Here is a 25,599-nt window from a genome sequence, read left to right as displayed (position 1 = left end):
CTTTGGTGCCTTTATTTGATAGGATAGTCGAAGATGGTGACAGGAAGCGAATGGGACAGAGAGACAGGGGAGGATCAGGAAATGACCCCGGCCGGATTCGAACCGGGGTCCCCGTGGGTGGGCATACAAGCCCAAATGTGGGGGGCTTAGCGCGCTGCGCCGCAGCGCCCCCTAAATGCGTCTTTTTAATGATCGTTTATAGGTAGAATAGGTTGCAACAGGTTACTAATGATGTAAAAAAAAAGTTTAAAAAAAATTAAAAACAATAAGGAAATTGATTTTAAGCCTGGAAGCACCATCACATCATATTGTGTGGTTGTCTTCTGGACTGAAGGGTAATAGAACTTTGAAAGGGGGTATCACGATACTGCCCTCTTGCATCACGTTACAGTATCGTGCCACGATTTGTCGATTCGATACAATATCGTTACAGCCCTACCATGTACCCTTGAGCAAGGCACTTAAAGCTCCAGGGGCTGTAACCAATTCCCTGTACCTAAGTATTAGTAGCCCCTGCAGCAATGTGGGGTTGCTTTTAGGGCACCCCACCACCACCCACCCCCCCAAAAGAGGGTATATGCGGCCACCCAAATTCTACCAAATAGTACAGGTGGAATTTTAACCTGCAACCATCCAATCACAAGTCCAAGTGCCATCTACACAGCATTCCCCACTGATCTTCCTCACATATGGAATGGAGCATCTCCTGAAATGTCATGATTCATGACAGGGGAAAGATAGCTTAAAACCCAGCTCTCTCATCCACAAGTTGAACTTTTAGTTAGGCAATAAATAGTGTGTGTAATTATACAGCCTGTGGTTAACTATTTTCTGAGGTTTACAGTACATCTGTCACCAACACAGTCAATTTAATGCCTCTTTCTAAAGGCATATCGAAGCACATCTGAACTCCCAACTGAAGTATAGTATGTGCCACACAAGTAATGGCATTATACGTGTCTAAACATGATTCTGTTTTGACAACCCCTCATAATTTTAAAAAATAAGTTTATAAGTTATTGCTCTCTGAAGGTAACTTTGTTGCCTGAGTATGACAGTTGGGTATTTACTTATTTGGTTTTATAATAAGCTCTCTTATTCACTTCCTGTCACACTATCTCACCGTCCTGTCCAAATAAAGGCACAAAAGTCAAAAAATATATATTTTTAAAGATGGAATCATGGCTAATTTCAAAAACAGAGACATGACGTCCAAACTTGCTTAGTACAGTTATGGCCCATGAAGAGCGACAAAGCGAATTCAAAACTATCCCTCACTCCATTACATCTTGATCAACCACTACAATGATTTCGAAAACATTATTTTAGGGTTGGAAGAATGCCACTGTTGTGTTGAAATTGACCGAGATGTTTTGAACAGGTCCCTTTAGAATTACCAGTGCAGTTCGCGGTTTGTCTACATGCTGATAAAATGATAAAGTATTTGTTTGACGTTGCAACTGAAACTTATTTGATTGGTAATCAGGTTAGGGGGAATTCAACAGAAACTCATCTGATTGGTAATCGGCTCAGGGGGAATTCAACAGATTCCACGTGACTCACTGCTGTTTTGCACAGAATATTTGCATTGTGCAGTTTGGGCCTTTCACTCGTTTTCCCATGCATGCATGCACGGCTTACTTTTTTTTTTAAGTGTGATAAAGCTTTCAAAGGCTTACATTTGCTGTAGTAGATCATTTAAGTTGTCCAGATGCAATTTTGTGGTTTAAGATACAGCAAACTGTTGACTCAGGCCAAAACCAACTGCCCGCAAAAGGCAAACAGACTCACTGCTTGGCACATACAGTAGTAAGGGGATATTGGTAACACTTAATATCACCGCCCCTGATTCATCGATTGCAGCTAAAAGTCTTCAGTGGACAAGAGTGTGGACCATTTACCAGAATACTTACACTGTTACTGTGGGTTAAGGTCAGGGTTACCTTTATTCTGTACAGTGTAATATTACTTGTTGCATCCCTGTAACACTGTGCATACACATGAAAGATAAAATATGAAATAGCATTGTATTTAGTGGTGAAGGTGTTGCCTGGGGTATTCACTCTGACACTTCTGTCTGGATTAAATCCATGGAATGTTTGCTTTCTGACCAAAAGCGTAAGACCATTTCCGTCATGCAAAACATCCATATTATCTTCAGATAATTTAAAAAACTCTGAAAGGTTCTCCGGCCTGTGTAACATGACAGCAACAGTAACACAAGTGATTTCAGTTATTCCCAATGTACCTGTTTGGTGATTTGTGTACTCGCCTGACAAGCCAATGCACATCAAATTTCTGTGGTCTGGCTGGCCTGGCCACAGTGACCAGACACAATCCAAATGGCGACATCAACGGTTGTCGTTCAAAAAGCCTCCGCAGGCAACTGGAGAGTGATCAATCAGAGCAAAGAACGTGTTTAGCATTACATGACCACACCGTTGCCCCTTCACAGTACTGTGGTGTTAAGCCTGCCCAGAAATTCTCTACAAAGACAAATTGATGTGATTGGATGAGCCAATTTTTGGGAGAAGGTTCCAAATATCCCGGCCAATTTTAACATGCAGTTGCATTGCTCACACTATCCTTCATTTGTCGATGCCAGAAGAAACAGCTTCTTTTTTTGTCCAGCCACTTCTGAGATTCTGGCCAGTTAACAGTGGCATGGGTTTGTTTACATATTGTTTGAAATGTCTCAAGATTCTCCAAATACTGTATCATCCCAAAAGTTACAGCTTGTAAGGTATCTGCTAATGTAACTGGACAGGATATCGGAAATGGAACAATAACAACAACAAAAAATGACACGTCTTCAGGTAGAGACAAGTCAAGGGTAGAGTGAACAATACAACAGCATGTTGAAATTGGATGGAAATCTCCTTGACCAAAATACAAGAAAGTACCCCCGGGGGAATATTAATATACTGCCAGGGAAGATTTCCTTTTACATGATGTGCTATCTCTAAATCATCTGACACTATCTAACTGGAATGCCGGGTTACCTTTGTGTCTAACCTCTTGTGCTATCTTGATATAATCCATCATTTAGTAAAAGGCCTTAACTTGCCTTGTCTCACATCCTACAATTCAAAATGTCCAAACATGGATGATAACAAATCTGACTATCTACTACACAAGGCCTACACATAACGTACTGTATATGTACATCCAATTGCAACTGCAAACCTGCTTGGTATTGAAACCATGTATTGTTTATATTTAAATGAATCCCCGTTCCATTATTTGTCAATCTCTACTTATGATAAATGATGGGGGAAATTATATTGTGCCAGTCTAGCAACAACACATTAGGCCAGTTTCAGTGAATTATGATCTTATTTAAATCAGAAAGAAATCGAAAAGAAAATCTGTCGTTGAAGAGAGATCTCTTTTGGAGAACGTACTAGGTTGCCTGACATTGTCCTCTGCTTTTTCTTCCTCTAATTAAAAGAGTCAAAGACATGAAGTTTTGAATAGAAAAAAACCCTCATTGTTGTGAGCTTACAGTAAGGATTTATTTGCTGCTGACTGGGCATTTAATTTGACGGACAATTTAAAAATTCCTCTCTCCAGATGTTTTTTTCCCCCCAAAAAGTGGTCGCCTGTAATGTTTTTTAGTGGATTTAGTTTTAAGCAAACATTGTCATTGTTGAAGAGGCTGTGAGGATATGGCGACTCCATCGCTAGCCAAGACTAGCCCCAGGGGCCCCGAAGTCCCCTTAGGTCACTCAGCTTTATCTTGTGTGTACATGCCATTCCCGCCAGCAACCAGCTTCCTCTTTTTCCCTTTTTGCAGTTTGTTCTTGAATCAGGACTGTATTAACGTCCAGCTCGAATTTCAGGACCACTAGCATGAGGGTTTTGCATGCATCACAAAAAGTGTTTTATTCGAATTTGGAGCTTACAGATCCATATGCCACATGTCCGCATTTATTGTGATAAACTATCAACTAAATAACGTTTTTTGCTGCCCTTCATAGCATTCATCCCAGTCTCATGGGATTAAAAAAGAAGTTAAGACTAAAATGTGTGACCTTTTTCTACATTAGAAGTAGGTGTCTCTTTAACCTTGTTTACTTGATGACAAATACATGTGGATATACCTTGACTTATATAGTGTATATTGGGGTTTTTCCATTTTATTTGGACAGGACAGTGAAGAATAGGACAGGAAACAAGTGGGAGAGACCTTGGGTTGGGTATCGAACAGTGCAGTGCCCTACCGTTTGAGTCACTGGAGTTTTAGAATGCACATTTCATATTTTTTTAAAATATCTCATTTAGGAGGATAAAGCGCACCTGTCACAATGGAGTTTTCATTGTATTTTATCCGCGCCGTGTTTTTACATAAACGGATGGAAAAAAATATCTGCATTTTAAAAATTGCCCAAACCTGTACCAAGCACCGTAGTGTGCATAGTTTTAAAGGATCAGGGCCCTCTTTCATCTTCCCACAGCATAAACATTAATTACTTATCATCATCATCATCATCTTTGTCTAATCATCACATCACATCACATCATCATCATCATCATCATCATCTTTGTCAATAGGCCAGTAAATCAATCTGATGAAGATTCCCCAGACAGTGCCAGGCTACAATCACAGCATAGAGTCATAGCAAAGACTAAAGAAACTCCTTAAACCTTAAAAGCAGCTGGTCCAATTTTTTATGTTGCTAGCACGATGAAGGGCAAATTGTATTATTCAATCACGCTGGTCAAATACCAAGAGCTTAGCCTAACCAGCATCTGATCTCATACTCTTAGATCTCATACCCTTAGATAGTTTTACAGCTCACTTACTTCATATTTCATTTTATAAAGAAAACATATTCCCTGTTTTTATTAAATAATCATGCATTCATGCAATTAAGGCCTATATATCATAACCTTTACATTGCCATTAATGGAAAGATATTTGGCATTTATTTTACTATTAACAGAGATCCTGGCATCAGGGAAAAAACGTCATTGCAACATATCAACTAATTTTTGAGATCTCACTGTGAATTAACTGTAAACAGGATATACGTATATCCCGGGTGTAGGATCTTGACAGAGACACATTCGGGTCTGACTGGTGGGAATAAACTGTAAACCATCTCCGAACAAATATTCTGCAGTAAGGAGCACGGCCCAAGCTGACATATCCTATTTGTGTGTGAGTATTTCTTGCCTGTCAGTGGGTTTGTGGCTCTTCTCACCCCTGATCAGCGGGATTGTCTGACGTCTGCGAGTCTCTGTCAGGAGGAACGGCAAACACAGCTAGAGGAAACACAATTTATGAGCTGGTCCTTCCGCTGCCAAACCATGTTTGCTGCAGCCATGAGATTCACTCCCATGGATTCTTGGGAGTTGGCGCTCCTAATTTTGAACATTTGTACATTTTTTCAGTCTACCAAGTCGACACACAATTATATAAAAATATTCTCGAGGGAATCAGAAGGAACCATTAACTGTAGCCAGTGCACCACACCTAACGGGTGGGGTAGCTGTACACCAAGACAGCACTGTTCCTCAATATCCTCAGCAGAGAGGTCAAAGAGAGGGCTCCCGCTCATAGACCAGCTCTTGTTTGGTCTAACTTCTACTCATTGAACTTAAATACGATGGCAAATGATAAAAGTTACACTCAGATTGAATTCCACCTCTGCTGAAACCTCTTCTTCATGCCTTCATAACTTCCAAACTTGAAACACTGTAACAACCTGCTATTTGGCGGCCATACAAAGGTATTTAACAGCTTACAGCCAATGAAATGTCTAGAACAGTGATTCTCAAACTGTGGGCCTTGAACATATTCCTAGTGGCCTAGAAATCATTTTCTAAAAATCAAAAGAGAGTGAGTGAGTGAGTGAGTGTGAGTGTGTACTACTGTTTGTAGACTATTTAGGCCTATTTTAGTTGTATCGTTTATTTGGTGGGCGGGATGGTACCATGCTAGGGGTAAAAATCAACTATATGCTTCGTGGTGCCATCACGATATAGCCTAGTTTTTCGTGGTTGGGCAACGCTCGCTGTCGTCCATAGGCTATGAGAGTGAGAGAGTGGGTGAGAGAGAGGGCGAGAGAGAGAGAGAGCGAGTGAGAGAGAGAGCACCAGAGCAGCGTGCATTCCGGGAGGGGAGCCCTGTCGTCGTGTCAGCTTCATGTCATATCTCCCTTCCTCCAACGTTGTCCTTAACCTTAACCCTAAACCTAACCCTAACCTTAACCCTAACCCTAACCTTAGCCCAAACCTAACCCTAAATCACTTGTTTGAAATGTTTGATTACCGTATGAAACTAGTGAGTCCCGTTTCCAGTTACTCTTCACCCCACACACTGATTGTTGACGTCCGTCCCCATTATTCTTCCCCCCAGAAGCAAACTACCCCAATTGTCAATTCCACCTTTCGTCACCCAACCACGTCAAACGAGGCTATATCGTGACGGCACCGCAGGGCTTATAGATGATTTGTTCTGTTTTTTTTCGTAAGGAATTCAGGAATGGCACAAGAAACGGTTGGGGTATCTCAGTCATGGAGGAGGATGGGGGAGAGCAGTCGTTGATTACTTCCCCCACCAACCTGGCAACCTGGCAGCCGAACCGGCAACCTTTGGGCTACAAGTCAGACGCCCTAACCGCTTACCTATGACTGCCCGAAAAGCAATACTCTCATCTCGACTGCAATTCTTATTTATCTGGTCAGCATGGCCAACTAGACAGACGATTTGGCCTAAAACACCCAGCCAACATTCTCCATGAGATGTTGAAAATGGCTTAGGCTGAAACCTCTGACTAGTTTGTGATGTTATCCAATAACCACATCAACACACAATTGCAGTTGAGAGTGTGACTTTTCTCTAACCAAATGTGCTAATTCAGTTTTCCGCACCCAAAGACCTCTTTTGAAACAATCTGGAGGTGAAAAACTGCAACGTAAAAGAACCAGGCTCATAAGGATGGCAGTCTGACCACATAGTTCAAGGGTGGGGAACCTATGTCTCGAGGGCCATTTATGGCCCTTAAGGCCGTTTTATCCAGCCCCGGATATAGTTTCAATGTTATGCAGATTCACATGAAATATGACATATTTTGTGAAGGAATCTTAGAAATGACATTTGCAATACAATTACGTTATATTCAGGGGACCTAGAGAAGGTGGGGTCTGTTTTAAAGGTGGCTGCCTTCAATATAGGCCTAAAGTGCAGGGTGAAATCCTGGGTTGTGTTCATTGTATGGCCCTTGGAGGAGTTTTACGGCCCTTCGAATGAAAAAGGTTCCTCTGATCCCCTGATGTTGATGTGCTGATGGCAATCCATCCCTCATGCTTCCTCCCTCCCCATCCTCTCTGCCCATTCTGCCCAGGGGTGAGTTTCTCAAAAGGGAAGTTGTTAGCCTGTTAGCAACTTCGGTAGTTGCCAATGGGAAAATGCATTGAAAGCAACGAAGTAGCTAATGTAGTAAGCAACTTTGGTTTCGAGAAATTCACCCCAGAAGAGAGGTGAAAGAGCCTGTAATGTTGCTGGCTCCAAGCCCCCCAGTGGCAAACAATCCAAACGGAATTTGAAAGAGTTTCACATAAAGGAACAAATAGGTTGATTAAGGTGTATGGGGCAACAGCCACGTTCTCTACTCCAAAGCAATAAAGTATGATTACTCCATTTGGGCAGCTGGATTCCTGTAATAAGTAAAAGGGGACTTGCTGGAATAGACACACACAGTCCTTCTCCTGAACTCTGAAGCAAGAGCCATTAAGACACATCTGTGTCTGAGAAGTAATTGTGTACTTTCCACCTTGTTTTATGAACACACATGAGGGACTGCAACTTGATTTCTGCTCTGATGACAACAAGGCTAGCCTTAGCGATGACACACACCACACAATAAGACCACGAGCTATAATACAAACGTTATGTTCTCTCCACTGCGAAGAGTACACCGCACTGATTAAGTGTCAGTAAATGAACTTCAAAGATTAGTAGCCAGTCTAGGGGACTTGTTAGAGCTTTTATTTAAATGAGAGGCTAGCTTGGGGCAAGAGCATGTACCACAAACCATGACCAGACCGTAAGCATCTACTCTAGTGTAAAGATTTATGCTGCCACATTCTTTCAGGCAATTTGTTTTAATTAAAACATTACAGGGCTGACTGAAAGACAGTGGCAGTCCCAGAAGAACATGCTGTCCCAGATTCCCTGGCCCAGACCACTGTTCTGAGTGAGGAGGGAGTGCCAGTTCTGGACAGTGTTGTTTGACAGCAAGACTGATAAGTTCTAGTAAACAACAGGGAATGAAGCCTGTCCTTTTGTCTTCTAGTCTTGTTGGGAACTCAAACCCCGGTTTTCCCGATCAGACATGGCTCTCCTGCGTCTTCGAGACCAGCGGATCCCGCTGCTCCTCTTTGTTCTTTGCTTCTCTATTGTCTCACAAGAGTCAGCCACAGAGGTCTGCTCAAATACCATTCTCCCTGGACTCAAAGGTATTGCTCAATGGTTTCATTTTTTGTTAGCGTATGTAGCAGCCTCATACAGACATGCTGTTGTTACAGTACTCTCAGACACCAGTCGGTTGGACATCAGTGGTTATTTTTTCCTGTCTTTGTCTGAATCATTCAGAAAATGTTACAGTAAACAGCGCACACATGACGTGGTGGATGTGGAAATGTCTGTTGTGAGGGTTTTGTTTGTGGAGGTCATGACATTGATATTGATGAGAGCTGCTCAAACCATTTGGTTCGTCTACTTTGACCAAATAAGAGTAAATGTGAAGGCATCCGTCTGCGTAGGGCACGCCAATGTGGTGAAATCAAATCTGAAAATGCAGCTGCTTGAAAAATTATATAATCAACCAAACATTTAAAAGCACATGTTTGGGACTCTGAAGGAACATGACAATGGTTTGGATGGAATAAATTAATAATGTGCTCGAATATGCTTGAAACTACAAGGACGGAATTGAGTGATCCCTTACGAAAATCGACCATGGTTTTACTGTAGTAACCATGATTTCTCTGTACTCTGAACCAACGACAGTATTACTATGGGTTATCTATGTTTTTTTGGGTAACCATGAAAACCATGGATCATGGTTATTCATGGGCTTTTTTCATCATGGTTTGTGTCTATGGTTAATCGTGGGTTTTATGGTCACTCAAAAAAGCACGATAACTTGTTTGCAGCTGTGGTGTAATGGTTAGGAAGTTGGACTGAAGCTCACAGGTTTGAATCCCACCCTTACCTCTCCCTATACCTCCATCATGACTGAAATGCCCTTGAGCAAGACACCTAACCCCACATTGCTCCAAGGACTGTCACCAATATGTGCGTTGGATAAAAAAAGTGGAAGCTAAGTGTAATTTCATAAATAATTATAAACCGTGGTAAAACCATGATTAGTTTTCAGAGTAAACCATAGGCAAACCAAAAAACGTGCCGAACCAAGCTAAAAAAAAACATGAAATCACGGTTTACCATGCTCGGTTTTCGTAAGGGATGCCACTGGTACTCTGTAATCATTTAACTGGTTCGCTTAGTCACTTTGTGAAGCTGACCTCTTCACCTCTGCTAAACCTTTGCTTTAAACTCAATGTGACTTTGCATTGCAAGATAAGCTCCTGCCGCCACGAGACTGTGATGTTAAACTAAGTGTGTAATTGTGTCTCTGTCTACGTGCAGGACAGGTAATACATATGTAATACGAACTGTCAGGTCACACCTGTGTCTGTGTGTGCTTTCATGTTTGTATGCCTGCGTGTGTGAGTGAATATGTCTGGGGTGGCCGACTATACAACACTTGTGGGCAGGCCCGCCGATAGAGTAAGGGGGCAACCGATTCAGTATCGGGGAGGGGGGTTTGCAGAATTGGGACCCCATTACATTGTATGTACATTGTACATTGCAGCTTTTCAGATGACTTTGTTGCGGCCCGGGTCAAAGCTGTCAGCAGCCCTGCATGTGGAGTGGAGTGGAGTGGAGTGCTCTCCCTAGCGTCAGCTAGATCAGTCATATGGAGGCCTGTGCAGCGCAGAGCAGTGCAGTAGGTCAGTCATCTCCTATTCCATCATGAGGAAGGAACAACAGCCTGGGCTCTCGGCTGCAGACATGGGGCCTGTCAGAGCTGTGCTGAGCTGAGCTGAGCTGGGCTCACCCTTTGGCCCGCCTCATGCTGCACGCTCCACACTGCATACTGAACATAGGGGGAAAGAGTCACTTGCAGTACAGGCAGGCGATGGCCGCTGACAGCTTTGGTCAGGCCTGGGACAAAGTCATATGAAAGGCCCCCCACTCCAATATACACAGTGTAATGAGGACCCAGTTCTGGGCCCCCTCCCTCTAGGCAGCGGGCCAGAAATCCTATCTTGCAGGTTCGTCGGAGTGATCAGGTGGCAACTTGGTTTTTGCTGATATAAGTACTTGATAGTACATAAATCAATATTCCAGGTGTTGCCATCGTCAAAAGTTGCACATTGATTTAAAAAACAAAGGTTGAAATAGCGACATTTGGTAATGTGGGAATTTAATTAAATTGGCCATTCAACAGGAAATGTGTCACCAACTCCTTTTGGAGTGCTTCACAAGTGTGAAATTTCCCAGATTACTGTGTATTATGCCTACCAACATTTCTCTGTGTGTGAAATGGCAGTTAGGCATAGCGCCACCATGTGGTAGGTGAATGAACTGCTTGAAATCACTGTAGCTACTGTGTATTTCATATTATGAAAAAGGGATTAAGTTAATGTGTATATTCTATTAAACATACTTTATGAAAAGTTTTTTGATGTTGTAAAATAAGAAGATGGCATGGCAACAAAAGTACCACAGGTTAACAATTAATTTGAACTCAACATACATTGCTTGACATTACTGATAATTAGCCCTCTACTGCACACAACATGGCTATGTATGCTTTTTTTTAGTTCCTTTTGAGACATTTTATTGACAAAATATATATTTTATTTTGATTATTTATCCTGTAGGCCCAATATTCTTATTTGTATACAGTTTAAAATTGAACAAAACATGCACTTACCTCACGTAAAACAGAGGTGGACAGTGATGGAATGATCCTTACTAGGTTTGTGTGTGTGTGTGTCCTAAATGTCATGTTAATGAGACTGGCTGCTTGGTGTGGTGGTCATATTGCACATTTGGCACCCTGAGGGCCTGAGTTTGAAGCTGGACAAGCTAAGTTATCCCCATTTGCTGGTGTCAGAAGTGGGCCATTGGAGACACCCACTGCATGTGAGCCATAATTCCGTGCAAGTGACTACAAGGATAGGCTAATCTGTAGGACTCAGGCAGGGCTGGCCCGAGGCATAAGCAAACTATGCAGTGGCTTAGGGCCCCGTCACCAGCCCACCCTGGGCAGCAAAGTTCCAGGAAGAAATGAACTCTATACTATATTCCCTAGTCCAAAATTTCTTTCTGAGCCTCGATGGAAACGGGAGCAATTATGCTGTATATCGGGGGACACCTCAATGATGGTGGATACAACGTCCTTTTTCATGTACCACATTTAATTGTACAAACCCTACAATAAATGCAGAATATAACTAAAAGTAATAGTTTTGAAGTGAAACTAAGATATTCCTTTGTGATAAATGGCTTTCTGGGAAATGTTGCTCCAAATGGGCACATGATCTACAGACAGCCTGCCTACTGTATGTCCTCAGCTCCTAACCCTCACTTGTGCAAGTAAATGAAGCTTACAAAGCATCTGATGATGAGTAGGTGGTGGTAGGGGCCCCCAGATGAAATTTTGCTTAAGGCCCCATAAAGGCTTGGGCCGGCCCTGGACTCAGGACCCTAGTTATGAGTGAAGCCTAGAATAAATGAAGTATGGCGGGAGTTGCGTGCACAAAAGATGTGCATCCCAAGCAGGAACGCAGAATTGACTAACATCCTGTAGAAAGAGACTATAGAGACAACAGTTAGTGTGCTTTGACTTTATCAATTAGTCTGATTCTTTAGGTAGGCTCCTACCCACTACCACTATTGTAGTACCCAGGTGGTCTGAGTTTGAAGCTGGACAGCAATTCTCCCCCATATTTAGAGGAATAATAAGCAGTAGTTAATACCCTATTTCCCCTCCTCTACCATTACTCCCTCTCTTCTACATTTAGATGTTCATCACTGACATTGCTGTCCTACCTAACTTCAGATGAAATTTCTCTATCATGCACATCCTGATGCGCTCATCCATAAAGCATTAAAAAGTACTTCAGAACATTTAGTTGTTGTCTTTACTGCATAACATATATGTGATGATGTGGTTACACAACCACACACAAACAAAACAATAATAACAAAGTCACCCAAAAAGTACCCCTTTATCGAACAACATTGCCTTGAGGCAACGCAAAGACAAAGTGTTCCAAACAATCACAAAGGAAAACCCTTTTTAAAACCTGATAAGAGTCTTCTATACAGCCTTGTGCGCATAAAATTATCTTTTATTTCATGATTTTATCATGTTTAGTTACACTAATAATGCAAAAGATCTTGTGTCCTTCGCACCCCAAGAGGAAGTCCCGCCTTCAAATACTACAACATAGTGTCATCCAAACCACTCTAAATTGTTCTTTCATGTCTTTTCTAACATTCTGATTGGTTTTGATAATGTAAAGAGACACACACTGGACATGAGGCTTTAAAAAACATTGTGTTGCCAGAGGGCAATGTTGTGCAGTAGAGGGTTAGAAGATTATGGCTTGTCATAACTATGAGCACAAAACAAGTAATCACCACGTCAGTTATTGCATGTTGTCTTTACGTGACCCTTTGACACAAGAATGATAGACACAAGGTGGAATATCCAGTAATAGTGCGCCAACTATGGGTCAAAGGTCAATTTTGGTATCAATAGGCCTGCATACTGTCAATTGTATCAATGTGTCATCATTATTCCATGCAGAGCCCATTTTACCAATAATCTTATAGCCGTGGTCTTTTTATTATAATGATTATTTATAATTATTCAATTGATAAAATAGTCATTCAGATCTCTGCAGCAGTAGAAGGGGCAACTGCAACTACTGTACGTCTACTACTGTGTCGGAACTCAAAGAAATTATAAGGATTAAACATAAAACTTGGAAGTCACTTCTCTCAGTTGCACAGTTTGATCAGCTGAGTTATTTTTTCCTTTGTAGGGGAGTAGATGGTTCTAACTAAGAATGTGTGGATGCGTGCGTGAAATGTTTGAATATGAATATATTGTTTGTGACTCTAATGTGTGCATCCATATGCTAGATTACAAGGCATGAACACATTGTGTAAACATTCACTTAGCAGTTAATAAAGTCCATAATTAATACTGGCAAGGGATATGAAAGTTTCAAAGAGGGCATGGCGTTCCAAATGTTCAATGGCGCCCGCATAGGGAGCCATGATGACGCGCACAGAATATCCTGCATCACAGTCATATTTTAGTATTTTCTTCCATCTTGAGTCTAGATTGTAATGTATATGCAATGCATGTTGTTCTATAATTCAACCAATCAACTGTCATGTTTGGAGAAAAACATGGCTTGAAGTAAAGAAATGGTCCAAAACTTCATGGAAAATGTTGTTACAAAGCAATCTGTAAAATGTTATTACTGAACAGGAAGGAAAACTTTAAAACTCTGTTTCTACCCATAAATAAGCAAAAATTAATATAGCGCCCCTTGTGGTGGCCAAATGTGCAGGCTGACGCCGTGGCAACAGGCAGATTTGGATTCAGCACCCCCAAATTGATCAAGAAAACATGTTTTTAAGTTGCCACTAAACGGTCACAACGAAACTCATTTTCTAGATGAGCTATGATTCCTGGCCCACTGCCTACTCCCCAGCCCGGGACAACTGACCTCTTTGCGGATTCAGCACGTTGGCCTATTGAGTGTCTGTGTGTCTGTATTTAAACAGCTGTTCTGTCAGAGACATGCTTATTTGGTTAAGACCCATCTCAAACACTCTGGCCTGTGCGCTCACTGGGACTTACGAGGGTGTCGGCACGGCTTTGCATATCTGTTTCATTAGGCCGTTTAGCACACACTCTGTCTACATAAGACACACTCTGTGCCGTGACGTGCTGTGTTGTACATAAAGACTGTTTTGGAGCCCGGGGCGAGGCCATTCCAAGTGCATTGCTTACTAACTAGCCCTGATAAGTTGACAGAAAGCAGTGTGTGAGCAAGCCTACAGCAAATCGGCAGGGTGGTGAGAATGATTTGGATGTGAAATCAGTTTCCTCTCTCCTAGGAAAATTTAAGGGAGCTGAAACCGTCTAATTACACAGAATGGTTAGGTTTTATTTTTATTTATTTTTAACAGCCGAAATCTTGTTTTAAGTGGAGCAGCACTTAATAGGCCACAAGCCAATGATGATAACCCCTCTGAGCTCCTTGGGTTGCTGCCTTAGACTTTGGAGTAAATAAAGTCATATCTACAGTATCGACAGGTTTACACTTGCTGTGAATTACTGTAACTTCCCCAGTTACTGTAAGCAGAGACGGCCATGCCAGACAGAGCAAATAAAAGTCCTGCCACGCATATTTATTTCAGCCAATTAAGTTATCTGGCTCAGAGGTTCCCAACCTTTTTTCTTCAGGGACCCATATTTTTACCATTGTAAGCTTTGGTGACCCAACCGCACGAGCGCCACCACGAGAGGGAGTAACATGAAACGCTGTTTCCTGCAAAAACTCATTTTAGTTATCCTTTTATTCGTCTTCGGTAAAATATAGAGTAAATGTTTGATGTAGCACTTACATTTTGACGCTTCTATGCATATATTAGCTTAGATGCTTTGTCATTTGTTCAACATGGGCTATATACGGGAAATAACACAATTAAAGCCCTTAAAATCAAGAGGGCTTCGCGACCCTCTGTGGATCTTTGGCGACCCATACACTGTAGGTTGGGTCCCGATCCATAGGTTGGGAACCACTGATCTAGCTGATCCTAGTAACCACGCCTCCTCGACCTGGCTTATCGAGTTAATTCAGGAAGTCTGCAGAAAGAGCACATGCGGCCCTGCTGTGGCGTAACGGCAGGTCACTGTGCCACTACGCCGGCGAGGCGACCCAAGTTCGATTCTTGCCCAAGTCAATTGCCATCCTTCCCAGGGGCGGAGTGGGAAGACTTTTCCCACCGGGAGAATTTTCCCCTTAGCGGCCCTTTTACCCCCCCCCACCATCAAAAAAAAAAAAATCCAACGCAAACAACATGGTTCCCTAACCAAAAAGACAAAAACCACGAAATCTGCAGTCGTAGGCCTACTACATGTGGACATTAGTGTTGTCAAAATATCAACCTGAAGTGGAGAATTGTAGCCTACACTTGATGAAATACACAGCCATCATCACAGTCCAAAGCATTCACCATAGAACATTGCAGGTTAGGCTACATCACGCTACTGTTCCATGAAAATGTGCACTCCACTGTCATTTTGACAGTTTGTAGGCCTATTGAAATATCGTTTAAGGAAGACAGGATGAGCACGGGCACAAAGTTTTGAGTGTGGGGATTTTTAGAGAGGAGAGTAGGCTATAGCTTACAAAAAGTCTGTCTACATTGTGCAATAAACCCACCATGCAGCAACTAAGCCAAACTAGGCTACATCAAAGCACAACCACAAGTCAACAAAATTAATAACCAAACGGTGTAGGCCTACCTTAAAACGCTGTCTTCGTCGCAGCAAATGTCTTTGTTTCTTGCAATTACATTTTAATCCACAGTTTAGGCTACACACCCAGCACTGCTCACATCAGAATCTTGTGTGGTAATTATTTTGTTCCATTTCTTTAGACATTACATAGGCTACATCCTAAATGTGCCACATATAAATATATGTGTGATATAACATTATTTCGACTGTAAGGAGATATACCGCTAGTTCTAACAAACCAATGCCATCAAAACATGTACAACGTGTTTTCCTGCTTAGCTGCAGTTCACTTCCTTACCACTTGGTGGAGTCTGTTCGTAACCCAAGTCAATAACCACAGAACAAGTGAATCTGGAGTGGCAGACTGTAAACTGTAACAGTCATGTGGAAATCGGAAAATAAATCACAACTTACTAATATTTCCATCCCTTGGTAACCAATCTAAATATCACAGGTTCTTGAAATACTGAAAACGAAACTATGTTACTAAGATCTAGTAAACTTCCGCGATCTACGGTGTATGAACATTATCAGTAGAGAAGGGGTGTGGCCAATTTTCTGTTTGACACCGTCACTGAGGTATTGCGGTCGGTACGATATATATACTGGTGAGTCAAATCCTCTTAGATGATAAGAAGTGAAACGTAGTTAGTTAGCCTTCGCAGTGACACATATAACACTTTGGGGCCGGCTGAGAACATAATGCGGCCGCTATAATACATTTCGCGTCCCCGATCTCCCGATGGCCACTCCGCGCCTGATCCTTCCCCAACTCTCTATCTCCCTCTGTCACTCATTTCCAGTCCCTCTCTCGACCGTCCTCTAAAACAGAAGCGCAAAAAAACGGCAAAAAATAGAGTACATACACGGCAGAACTTTAACTCTGACAGCTGTTTACTCTGGGCTGTCTGCTTCTGCCGTTTAAGCGACCAAGCCTGCGTTCTGGAAACCCCCCCGCTGGAGCATATTTGAGTGTTTCTGTGTATTTTTGTCTTTGTCGCTGTCCTTTAACTTGTGTTTTTTTTCTCTGTGTGGCAGGTGATGACGGGGCGGTTGGGCTGGAGGGCGATGAGGGGAAGCAGGGAAAGACGGGACCACCCGGACACCAAGGTCCCAGCAGCACACACACACACACACATGCACACACACACACACACACACACACACACACACACACACACACACAAACGCATGCACGCACGCACACACACACACACGCACACTCATGCACGCAGACACACATGCATACACACACACACACACACACACATACACACAGACACACATGCAGACACACATGTACACGTACATATTGATGCACGCACACATGCAGGTATGCACACGCATGCACACACGCGCACACACACACAGAGAAGCATGCGCACACGCACACGCACACACACATACACACACACACTTATGGGCGTGCATAGGCATGCACAAACATGCATGCACATGTACACACAGCCACTCTCACTTTCTCTCTCTCAGATTCCAGTATACACAAACATAGACACACACACACACTTTCTCTTTCACGCATACACACACACCACACACACACACAATTCCCCAGAGGTTTGTCCCCACGCCTGTCACAGGGTTTGTTGTCAAATGCTTGGCGATTAAAGGGAAGTTGGTCGTGGCGCAGGGTATTTACGAGTGTCCAGAAATACCCGGCTGGCTGCATGCAAATCTTTTAATTTGAAAGGCTGGTAAACAGTGGCGTGGGCTGCAAGACTCCAGAATTATCCATGGACACACACACACACACACACACACACACACACACACACACACACACACACACACACACACACACACACTGGTTTTCATTACAGACACACGTGCACACACGGACACACAGACACAGACACTGACACAGGCACAAAACAGACACGCACACACATGCACACACAAGCACGCACGCGCACACACACACGCACACAGGCACACACACATACGCAGACACACACACACACACACTGTTTTTCATGACATCAGTGCCCCAGATCCAGGCTGTGTGGATACTGCAAGTGACGTTGCAATGATGGGACTGCGACAGGCTAAAATGACAGGAGGGTTGGACTACACTCCACGGTTCCGGTAGTAAACACTGTTATTTTCAAACATTTCTCTTTTTTTCCCTCCCCTCGCATCTATTTTTTTTAACAAAAAAAGAACGGGACTCGGTAACACATGCACACACTCACACACGCACGCACGCGCACACACACACACACACACACACACACACACACACACACACACACACACACACACACACACACACACACACACGCACACAATTTTCATTTTCATTTTGATCCTGAAATAGAGTGCTTTAGGGGGCAGAGCAGAAGGCTTTCATCTTTACAGACTTTAAAGAAGAAATGAAACGAATATTCATCTATTATTCACATTAAATATTGGGCCTATTTCTAAAACATCAATCCAACTTTAAATAATTTTTCCGGACATAACTTGTTGAAACGGCAACTTAAAACCGTGCCTTTGGTGCGACAATATTTACAGGGGCGTGACGTCATGCGGTTGACACCCTCTTTTTGCGAGTATGGTTGGCTGCGGAAATATCATACATTTGTAGGACCCATATCTCATAAAGGAACCAACATTAAGATACAAATATCGACATGTCGAAAGAACACACCTCTAACATTATGTGACAAAGACTCACGTTGAATATAAGCCTCACAAATAAGCCGAGTAGACTTTTCTTTGATGATGCACCACCATATGCCATATGGGTTGGAAAGATATGCCATATTCGGCACAGGATCGACGGGCACAAAACAGCACCGCGCTCCTACTAGGCTACACGAAGGCTACACGCTGATCATTATTAAGATAGTATCAATCATATGACACTATTAGTGTAGGCTGTATGTGCTGTGGTAAACTGGAAAATATGGGAGCATGTTAGGGTGCCAGCCAGCTGCCGGTTTCTCAGATCATGTGACATTCCGCGCTGTCTTTGACAGGTTGAAACCGAAGTGACACTTTGAAAGCCAGCTTTAAAATCGTATTAAACAATGGCGTTATCTCAATTATTATGCCGACAACTTATCGATCAACCGGCGCGGCATACTTATTTTTTTGTTTATGGCAACGTGACAAGGGGGGGCGGACGATGCTTTGGCTGCTGCACTCTGTCTTTGACATATTGAAACCTAGCGAAATTGCACTATCAGCTACTTTAAAAACGTATGCCTAAGTAGCTCAATAGCATGGTTTTAATGTAATCTTAATAAACAATGGCGTTATACCCATCATTATGCGACAATTTGGAAGTCGGTAGGTAGGCTAGGCTATATTTTGACACAGATGTTCGTGCTTAGGGGCTGTTGTTGCATAACACAAGAACTGCACGACCGTCGGCCATGGATAGTCATAACTACATAACACAGATGTTCGTGCTCGGATGCTGGGGCGATTTCGTTGCATATAAAGCAATAACTCCACGACCGACGGCCATGGAGTCGTAACGAAACACCTCGACCCGCAGCGCATTGACCGAGGACCCTTAGTACTAGGGTGCTACAATGGCAGAGAGGAATAGCATCTTTAGCATGCTGCTATCCTGCTAAGTGGCTGTCGGCCAGACTCACCCGTGGTCGCACTCGAGCTAGAGATAGCCTATCCGTAAGCACACCTGCTATCCATAGACACTGCTTGTGGTAGCCTAGGAGTGTATTTCCAACCATGTCCACGGTCTCCAGATTTTTTAAGGTAAACAACAGGAGGGGTGGAAAACGCCCGGAGCACAACATTGATCTAGGTCACTTCAAAAGCCGATGCCTCCTACACGATGTTGTTTTGCCTTCTCCTTGTCAGCAACAGTTCCAGTAATTTTGACTTAAAGACACTTGTGCAGAGAGATGCCTTCAGTGAAGCTTGTACTTGTTGCAACCTGTACCATTTGGACCGCCACGAACACAATATTTTCCACTGTGCTTTGATTTACTAGCCATAGACGCCGCCATTGATTACTATAACTTTGTGGGTTCGGAGTTGGACTGTGTCAACCTTATGACGTCACGCATAAGACAATAAATTCGCACTACTGGACAAAATATTGCTCATTTTGAGCACGTTTTAACATGACTTCCCGGATACATTATTACACACACAATATCTTGTTTTAATCACAAAGCTTGGAACTTTTGTAATATGCAGCACAAACTGTAAAATTCCAACAATTAATATTCGTTTCATTTCTTCTTTAAAGACATTCTATGCATACCATGTAGCCTACGGTTAACTTTTTTTTAAAGAAGAAAAATATGCATTTCCTGTAGGTTCCATTCACTAAATAGACCACCCTGTATATGTACATACTGTACAGGTCTACCTCAGAAAAACAAAACCCATATGGGATTTCCCACGCAGCTGTAGAGTGCACTGCTACCCATTAGTTGAGAGAATATTGAAAGAACAGCAATCATTCCACAAAATGGTTTTGGGTGTGTTGATCTGTTTTTGTACTGGATATGCTGAATCATCTTTTCGCTGTCAACACTAAATATATGCAGTACATAGCTGGCTGATGTAGACGTTAGCATCCCATCCCACCATTCAGCCAGACTACCGTAGAAGAGAAGTGTGCTAGGTAGTTTACACAGGATATTTGCAAAGAATTATTCTATCAGGCGTCAGCTTTGAGCAATTTTCTGACTGGAAAATCACAGCGAGAGGCCAATTGCCCGCCCCGAGCGTCTCGGTGAGGTTGGGGGGTGGCGGTTCTCTCCGGGGCCCGCCTGCCCGCCTACTCTCCCCGCCTGCTGCGCAGTTTGACCTCCCAGTCATCGGAGGGTGATGTCTCCACTCCACTCGTGCCCTAATTTGGTGTAGAGGGAGGCGAGTGTCGGCGGTGCCAGTGGTGGTGGTGGTGGTGTGTGCCAGACCACCTCCTCCTCAGAGGGGAATCTCACCAGAGCCAGGCAGACGTGTTAATTGTGGTAACGGGCCTGTGGTGGCTCCATGCGTTAGGGGGATGAGGAGGAGGTCGAGGGTGGAGGAGGTGGTGGTGGAGGGTGGAGGAGGTTATGGTGATGGTGGTGGTGGTGGTGGTGGGTACAGGGCAGGCTCTGCTCTTTCGCGCCGACTTTTCGCGCTCGGTCATCCCCCTTCCAGGCACTCTGTTTATTTTATCACTCTGCTACACACACACAAGCCGCAGGGAACAAGATAACCCCCCACCCCCTAATTTGGAACACAGACACACACACACACACACACACACACACACACACACACACACACACACACACACACACACACACACACACACACACACATGCACAGAGCCACATACAGAGCCACACACACACACACACACACACACACACACACACACACACACACACACACACACACACACACACACAAACCACCACCCCCACAGCTCACAAACATCCATCTTACTTGACAAAAGGAAATGAACAATTCTGCCAGGAAGAGTAAATTTCAGTCATTTCCAAACACAACAATGCCTAGTGATGTGTGTGTTATTCTGTCATGCCGTGTGCGATCAGTAGTGTTTGTAGAGCGAGGGGGGGGGGGACGGATGCTGGTTCATTCACAGATCTCTAGCAGCAGCATTCTGCCCCCTCCCTCCCCTCTCCCCCTCTAGCAAAAAGTGAATCTAGTTACTGGAATATAGCAGTGACACTGAACTTTTTTGGTGAGTAGTGTGTATATGTTTCGGAGGTTTTCACTTGCCACTAGAGCTTGACTGGGCAAGCAGAGCGAGGCAGTGCAGTGCAGTGCAGAGTAGGACTATCGCAATGAGTGTACAGAAACCTCACGCTCACCCTGGCCCTCACCGCCTACAACCTCCCGCCATTGACTAAGCAGAAATGGAGGGAAGTCAGACTGCAAATCGGCTCCGAATGGCTGCAACATTGGAGGCACTCGTAGGGTAGCATAGCAAGCAGAGTTGGACTGGTAAGCTGGCATACAGGGCATTTTCCTGGTGGGCCAACAGACCCGGAGAACCTATTTTGTTGTTTATTTTGTTCGATACATTTTTAGGGGCTGGTCAACAGCTTAGAGGGGGCGGACAAATGGTCCATATTCCATATACTAGACAGTGGACTGAGTCAAGCAGGATATCGTGTGAAACTGGATTATATATGTCTGAGAGGCCAGTTTAAGCCAAAAAATAGTCGGGTGGGCCCTACCGTGGCACTAACGGTAGGGCACCCGTCTACTATGTGGCCGACCCGACTTCGATTCCCAGCCCGGGTCCTTTGCCGGCCCTTCCCCATCTCTCTCTCCCAACTCACTTCCTGTCTCTCCTCCACTGTCATGTCTGATAATAAACAATAACAATAAAAATAACTTTTTAAATTATTTTTTTAATGGTCGGTTGAGTTTTTGGTCCCTGCCCAGCCCTGGTAGCAAGCTGATCTGCCTGTCTTCTGCCCGAAAGAAAGAAAGAAACAGCATACTTGGCTTTCATTCATTTTTCCAGATATCTTTTCACAGTACTGCTCCCACAGTAGACTATCTGGATGATAAAGTAGCAGTGATACGTGGAAAAGCCACTTATATTCAAAGTGTTCCCTTTCCTCTCTTTTTGACTGAATTATTCCATGAGTGTGCACATGAATCACTTCAAGAAATTAGCAAAAGGAAACCTGATTCTCTAAAGTCAGGTCCAACCTCAATCCGGCGAAATCACATGGCCTCCCTCTCAAAGGGAAACCAGACACAACGGAATTTGAAAGAAATGAAATGTATTTAAAAAGAGAGAAAGAACGGAAGAAAATCCAGGCAAGGCCACCCTCCTCTTTTTTCTCTGACCTTCAGACCTTCAGACACCTCTCTCTCTCTCTCTCTCTCTCTCTCTCTCTCTCTCTCTCTCTCTCTCTCTCTCTCTCTGTCTCTCTCTCTCTCTCTCTCTCTCCCTCTCTAGCCATACCTTTCCTCAGGCTTCCTTTATTAAAGCTATCCTCTGCGTATTTACCCAGTGCAGTGAAAGCGTTCAGTGCAGAGGAAATACCTGTGGAGCTTTACGGGCTCTCTGACTTTTTTTTTTTTTTTTAAGGAGCAATTAGGGTAACTCTGGAAAAACACTCCGAAAAGTGCTGTTTGGAAATTACCAACAATTACTGTTGCCTTCAATCTGCGTCAATGCGCTTTTCAACACCATGACATCATTATGTGCGAGGGAAAGGCGTAAGACACGCTCCCCTTGCTTGCTATAGCAGACCCCTCTTCCTCTTTGGCCTCGGTGTCAGTTTATTTGTCAGTGATGCATGTTCCCATGTTCTGCTTGATGTGACTCACTTAGTCTTACACATGTCTTGAGGTTCAATTTGAAGGCGTGCATCTGAAGTTCACCACCGCATTCATTCCTGCGCACTCTGAGGCATATTAACCAGCGGTTTATAACTGCACCGCCACCAACACCGACGACGGCCCCCTTGAGAATTTCACCAAGCCATGAGCAATTACAGAAACACCAGTTAAATTGAGATGGATGGTTTTGTAAAGAAAGTTGTATAATTATGTCAGCCGTGTAATGTACAAAGTATTTTTTCTGTTCAATGAAGCAGTCAGTCAGTCAAAGTTTCCTTTCAAGCGGCGCGATCGCAAACAATCAAATACATCTGCGGTGCAAATCTGCTTATTTTCGAGTTCCGAGAGCGGAAGGTTCTCAAGGTTCCTGCTTCATCCTGTCTCCTTGCAGGTCTGACTGGGGAGCTCGGGAGAAAAGGGGAGGACGGACAGACGGGCAAGATGGGGCCAGCGGGATCCAGAGGTAAACACACACGTTCAGCTCAGCTCCGCTCCAGACAACAGAGCTGGAGTCTGGAACTGTTTCAGGGCCTTCAGACTGAGATGGGGATCATGTCATGGCTCTGTCAGCAGTTACTGTATTCATCGTTTTCAGTATGGTTCACTTGAAGTGCTACGTCTTTAGTGTACGTAATGTGAAAGCACACCCTTGGACACTCCCATGGTGATTGTGACACAACACTCCACAGCACACAGTGCTCAATGCACACAACAAAATGGCATTTTATGACTCACCCGTCCAAGGGGGCAGCCCCCAACGGAGACCCAGGGGAGCAGTGCAGCGGGATGGTACCAAGCTCAGGGTATCTGTCATAGAGGATTGGGAGGAGCAGTGATTAATTACTCCCCCTACCAACATGTCAAGAATCGAACCGGCTGCCGCTGGGTTACAAGTCTGACACCCTGCTTACCTATGCCCTATAGCTAAACCTAAAAATGATGATCCAACCAGAGCAGAATCATGTATATTACTCTAATAACTGTAGACCAGTTACTCAGTGAAGTTACTAGTGCTCGGAGGAAACTATGGCAGCTTTTTGTTTTTTACTTCCACTTTTACTTTGGCCATGTCTGTAGTTGGGTAATCTTAAAAACAGTACAGTACAACACTGGTACATGATAATAACAACATAACAGGATACCGATAACTCTATGACATCAAAACTGGATGATAGTCTTAACTTTATCTACACCTGAACACGCTCCCAAAAAAAACGGAATGATGAAGAAAACTTCCTCAATGTGATGCATAAGGCCTTCATCCAACATACAGCATATTGCACATCTATAGGTCTGTCTTTGTCTGTTTCATGTCAGATGATGGGCGAGAGGCCCACAAAGATGTCACGTTGATTTAGTAGTGTTCATTAAAAGCATATTCGGGGTGTTGCTGGCTTTTTCTCCAATTTCATGTTTTTGTCTCTTGTGTGGTCCAGCAACGCGGGTTTAAATTCCTGGGCGGGATGTACAGTACAGTACATACATGTCCATGCTGTCTCCATTTCCCCTCCCACTGTATTTCTATGGAGCTGCCACGTTCACTAAAACTGTTATTGGGGGGCTCCTACCGTGGCTCTAATGGTGGGGCACTGGCCTACTACACCGGTGACCCGGGCTCGATAGTGGACCGGGTCCTTTGCCAGCTCCTTCCCTGTCTCTCTCCTCACTCGCTTCATGTCTGTCTCTGTCACTGTCCTATCACAAAAATGATAAAAAGGCCAAAACTTCCACTGCTCAGTCACTGTTCAAGCAGTCTGATGAAGATACCCCCCAGTGTCTATGATGGATGGATTACATTGCATTCCGTTACACTCAGCTTACGCTGTTATTCAAACCGACTTACAGAGTAACTGTTATGATCAGTGCAAGGTATTGATTATAGTCCCTGGAGCAGTGTGGCATTATGTGCCTTGCTCAAGGCAATTTCAGCCATGGACATAAATAGGGAATGGAAGCGTGGTATTTGAACTGGCAACTCTTCTGATCTAACTTCCATCTCCTGGCCCTACCGTGGCGCTAACGGTAGGGCACTCGTCTACTATGCAGCCGACCTGGGTTCGATTCCCAGCCCGGGTCCTTTGCCGGCCCTTCCCCATCTCTCTCTCCCAACTCACTTCCTGTCTCTCCCCCACTGTCCTGTCTGATAATAAATAACAAATAATTTTTAAAAAAATCCATCTCCTTAACCACAAGGCCACTGCTGCCCCACTCGATATAATGTGTGAGAAGTAGTTGAGTTGTAAGCCACTGCACTTCCGTTTGGAGTTCAGCTGACCAATGCAGGTGCTTACAGCGGTTGTCCCAACTAGGGGTACGTGGTGAGCGCACTGGAGTGGGTACATAGAAAAATCTAATGATAACAAATTAATGGAATGTAGAGTAGAGCCACTTTAATCCCGGAGGAAATTAAGGTGTCAAGCAGGATAGATACGTAGATCCACAGTACACAATACACAACAGCGCACAACACGCAAACAACAATACACTGTGTATTGAATGCAACCCAACTGTTATAGAGCAGGGGTGGGGAACCTATGTCTGGAGGGCCGTTTGCGGCCCTTTGAGGCCGTTTTATCCGGCCCCCGAGACAGTTTTCATGTTATGCAGCTTCACATTTTGTAAAGGAATCTTAGAAATT

General features: G+C 43.7%; 1 protein-coding gene across 1 annotated transcript in view; it reads left to right on the top strand.

The window, feature by feature from the left end:
* Positions 1–8,203: 8,203 nt before the first annotated feature.
* The window catches only part of colec10 (collectin sub-family member 10 (C-type lectin)), a 25,585-nt gene continuing 8,189 nt past the window's right edge, over positions 8,204–25,599 (top strand). Inside the window, exons 1-3 of the mRNA XM_063186127.1 lie at positions 8,204–8,466; positions 16,674–16,745; positions 23,353–23,424. Of these exons, the coding sequence (XP_063042197.1) occupies positions 8,343–8,466; positions 16,674–16,745; positions 23,353–23,424 (268 nt within the window). The 5' untranslated portion in view covers positions 8,204–8,342. The remainder of the gene's footprint in view (positions 8,467–16,673; positions 16,746–23,352; positions 23,425–25,599) is intronic.

The sequence above is a fragment of the Engraulis encrasicolus genome, chromosome 2, assembly GCF_034702125.1.
Source record: "Engraulis encrasicolus isolate BLACKSEA-1 chromosome 2, IST_EnEncr_1.0, whole genome shotgun sequence".
Classification (NCBI taxonomy): Eukaryota; Metazoa; Chordata; class Actinopteri; order Clupeiformes; family Engraulidae; genus Engraulis; species Engraulis encrasicolus.
This window is presented reverse-complemented; position numbering and strand designations above follow the sequence as displayed.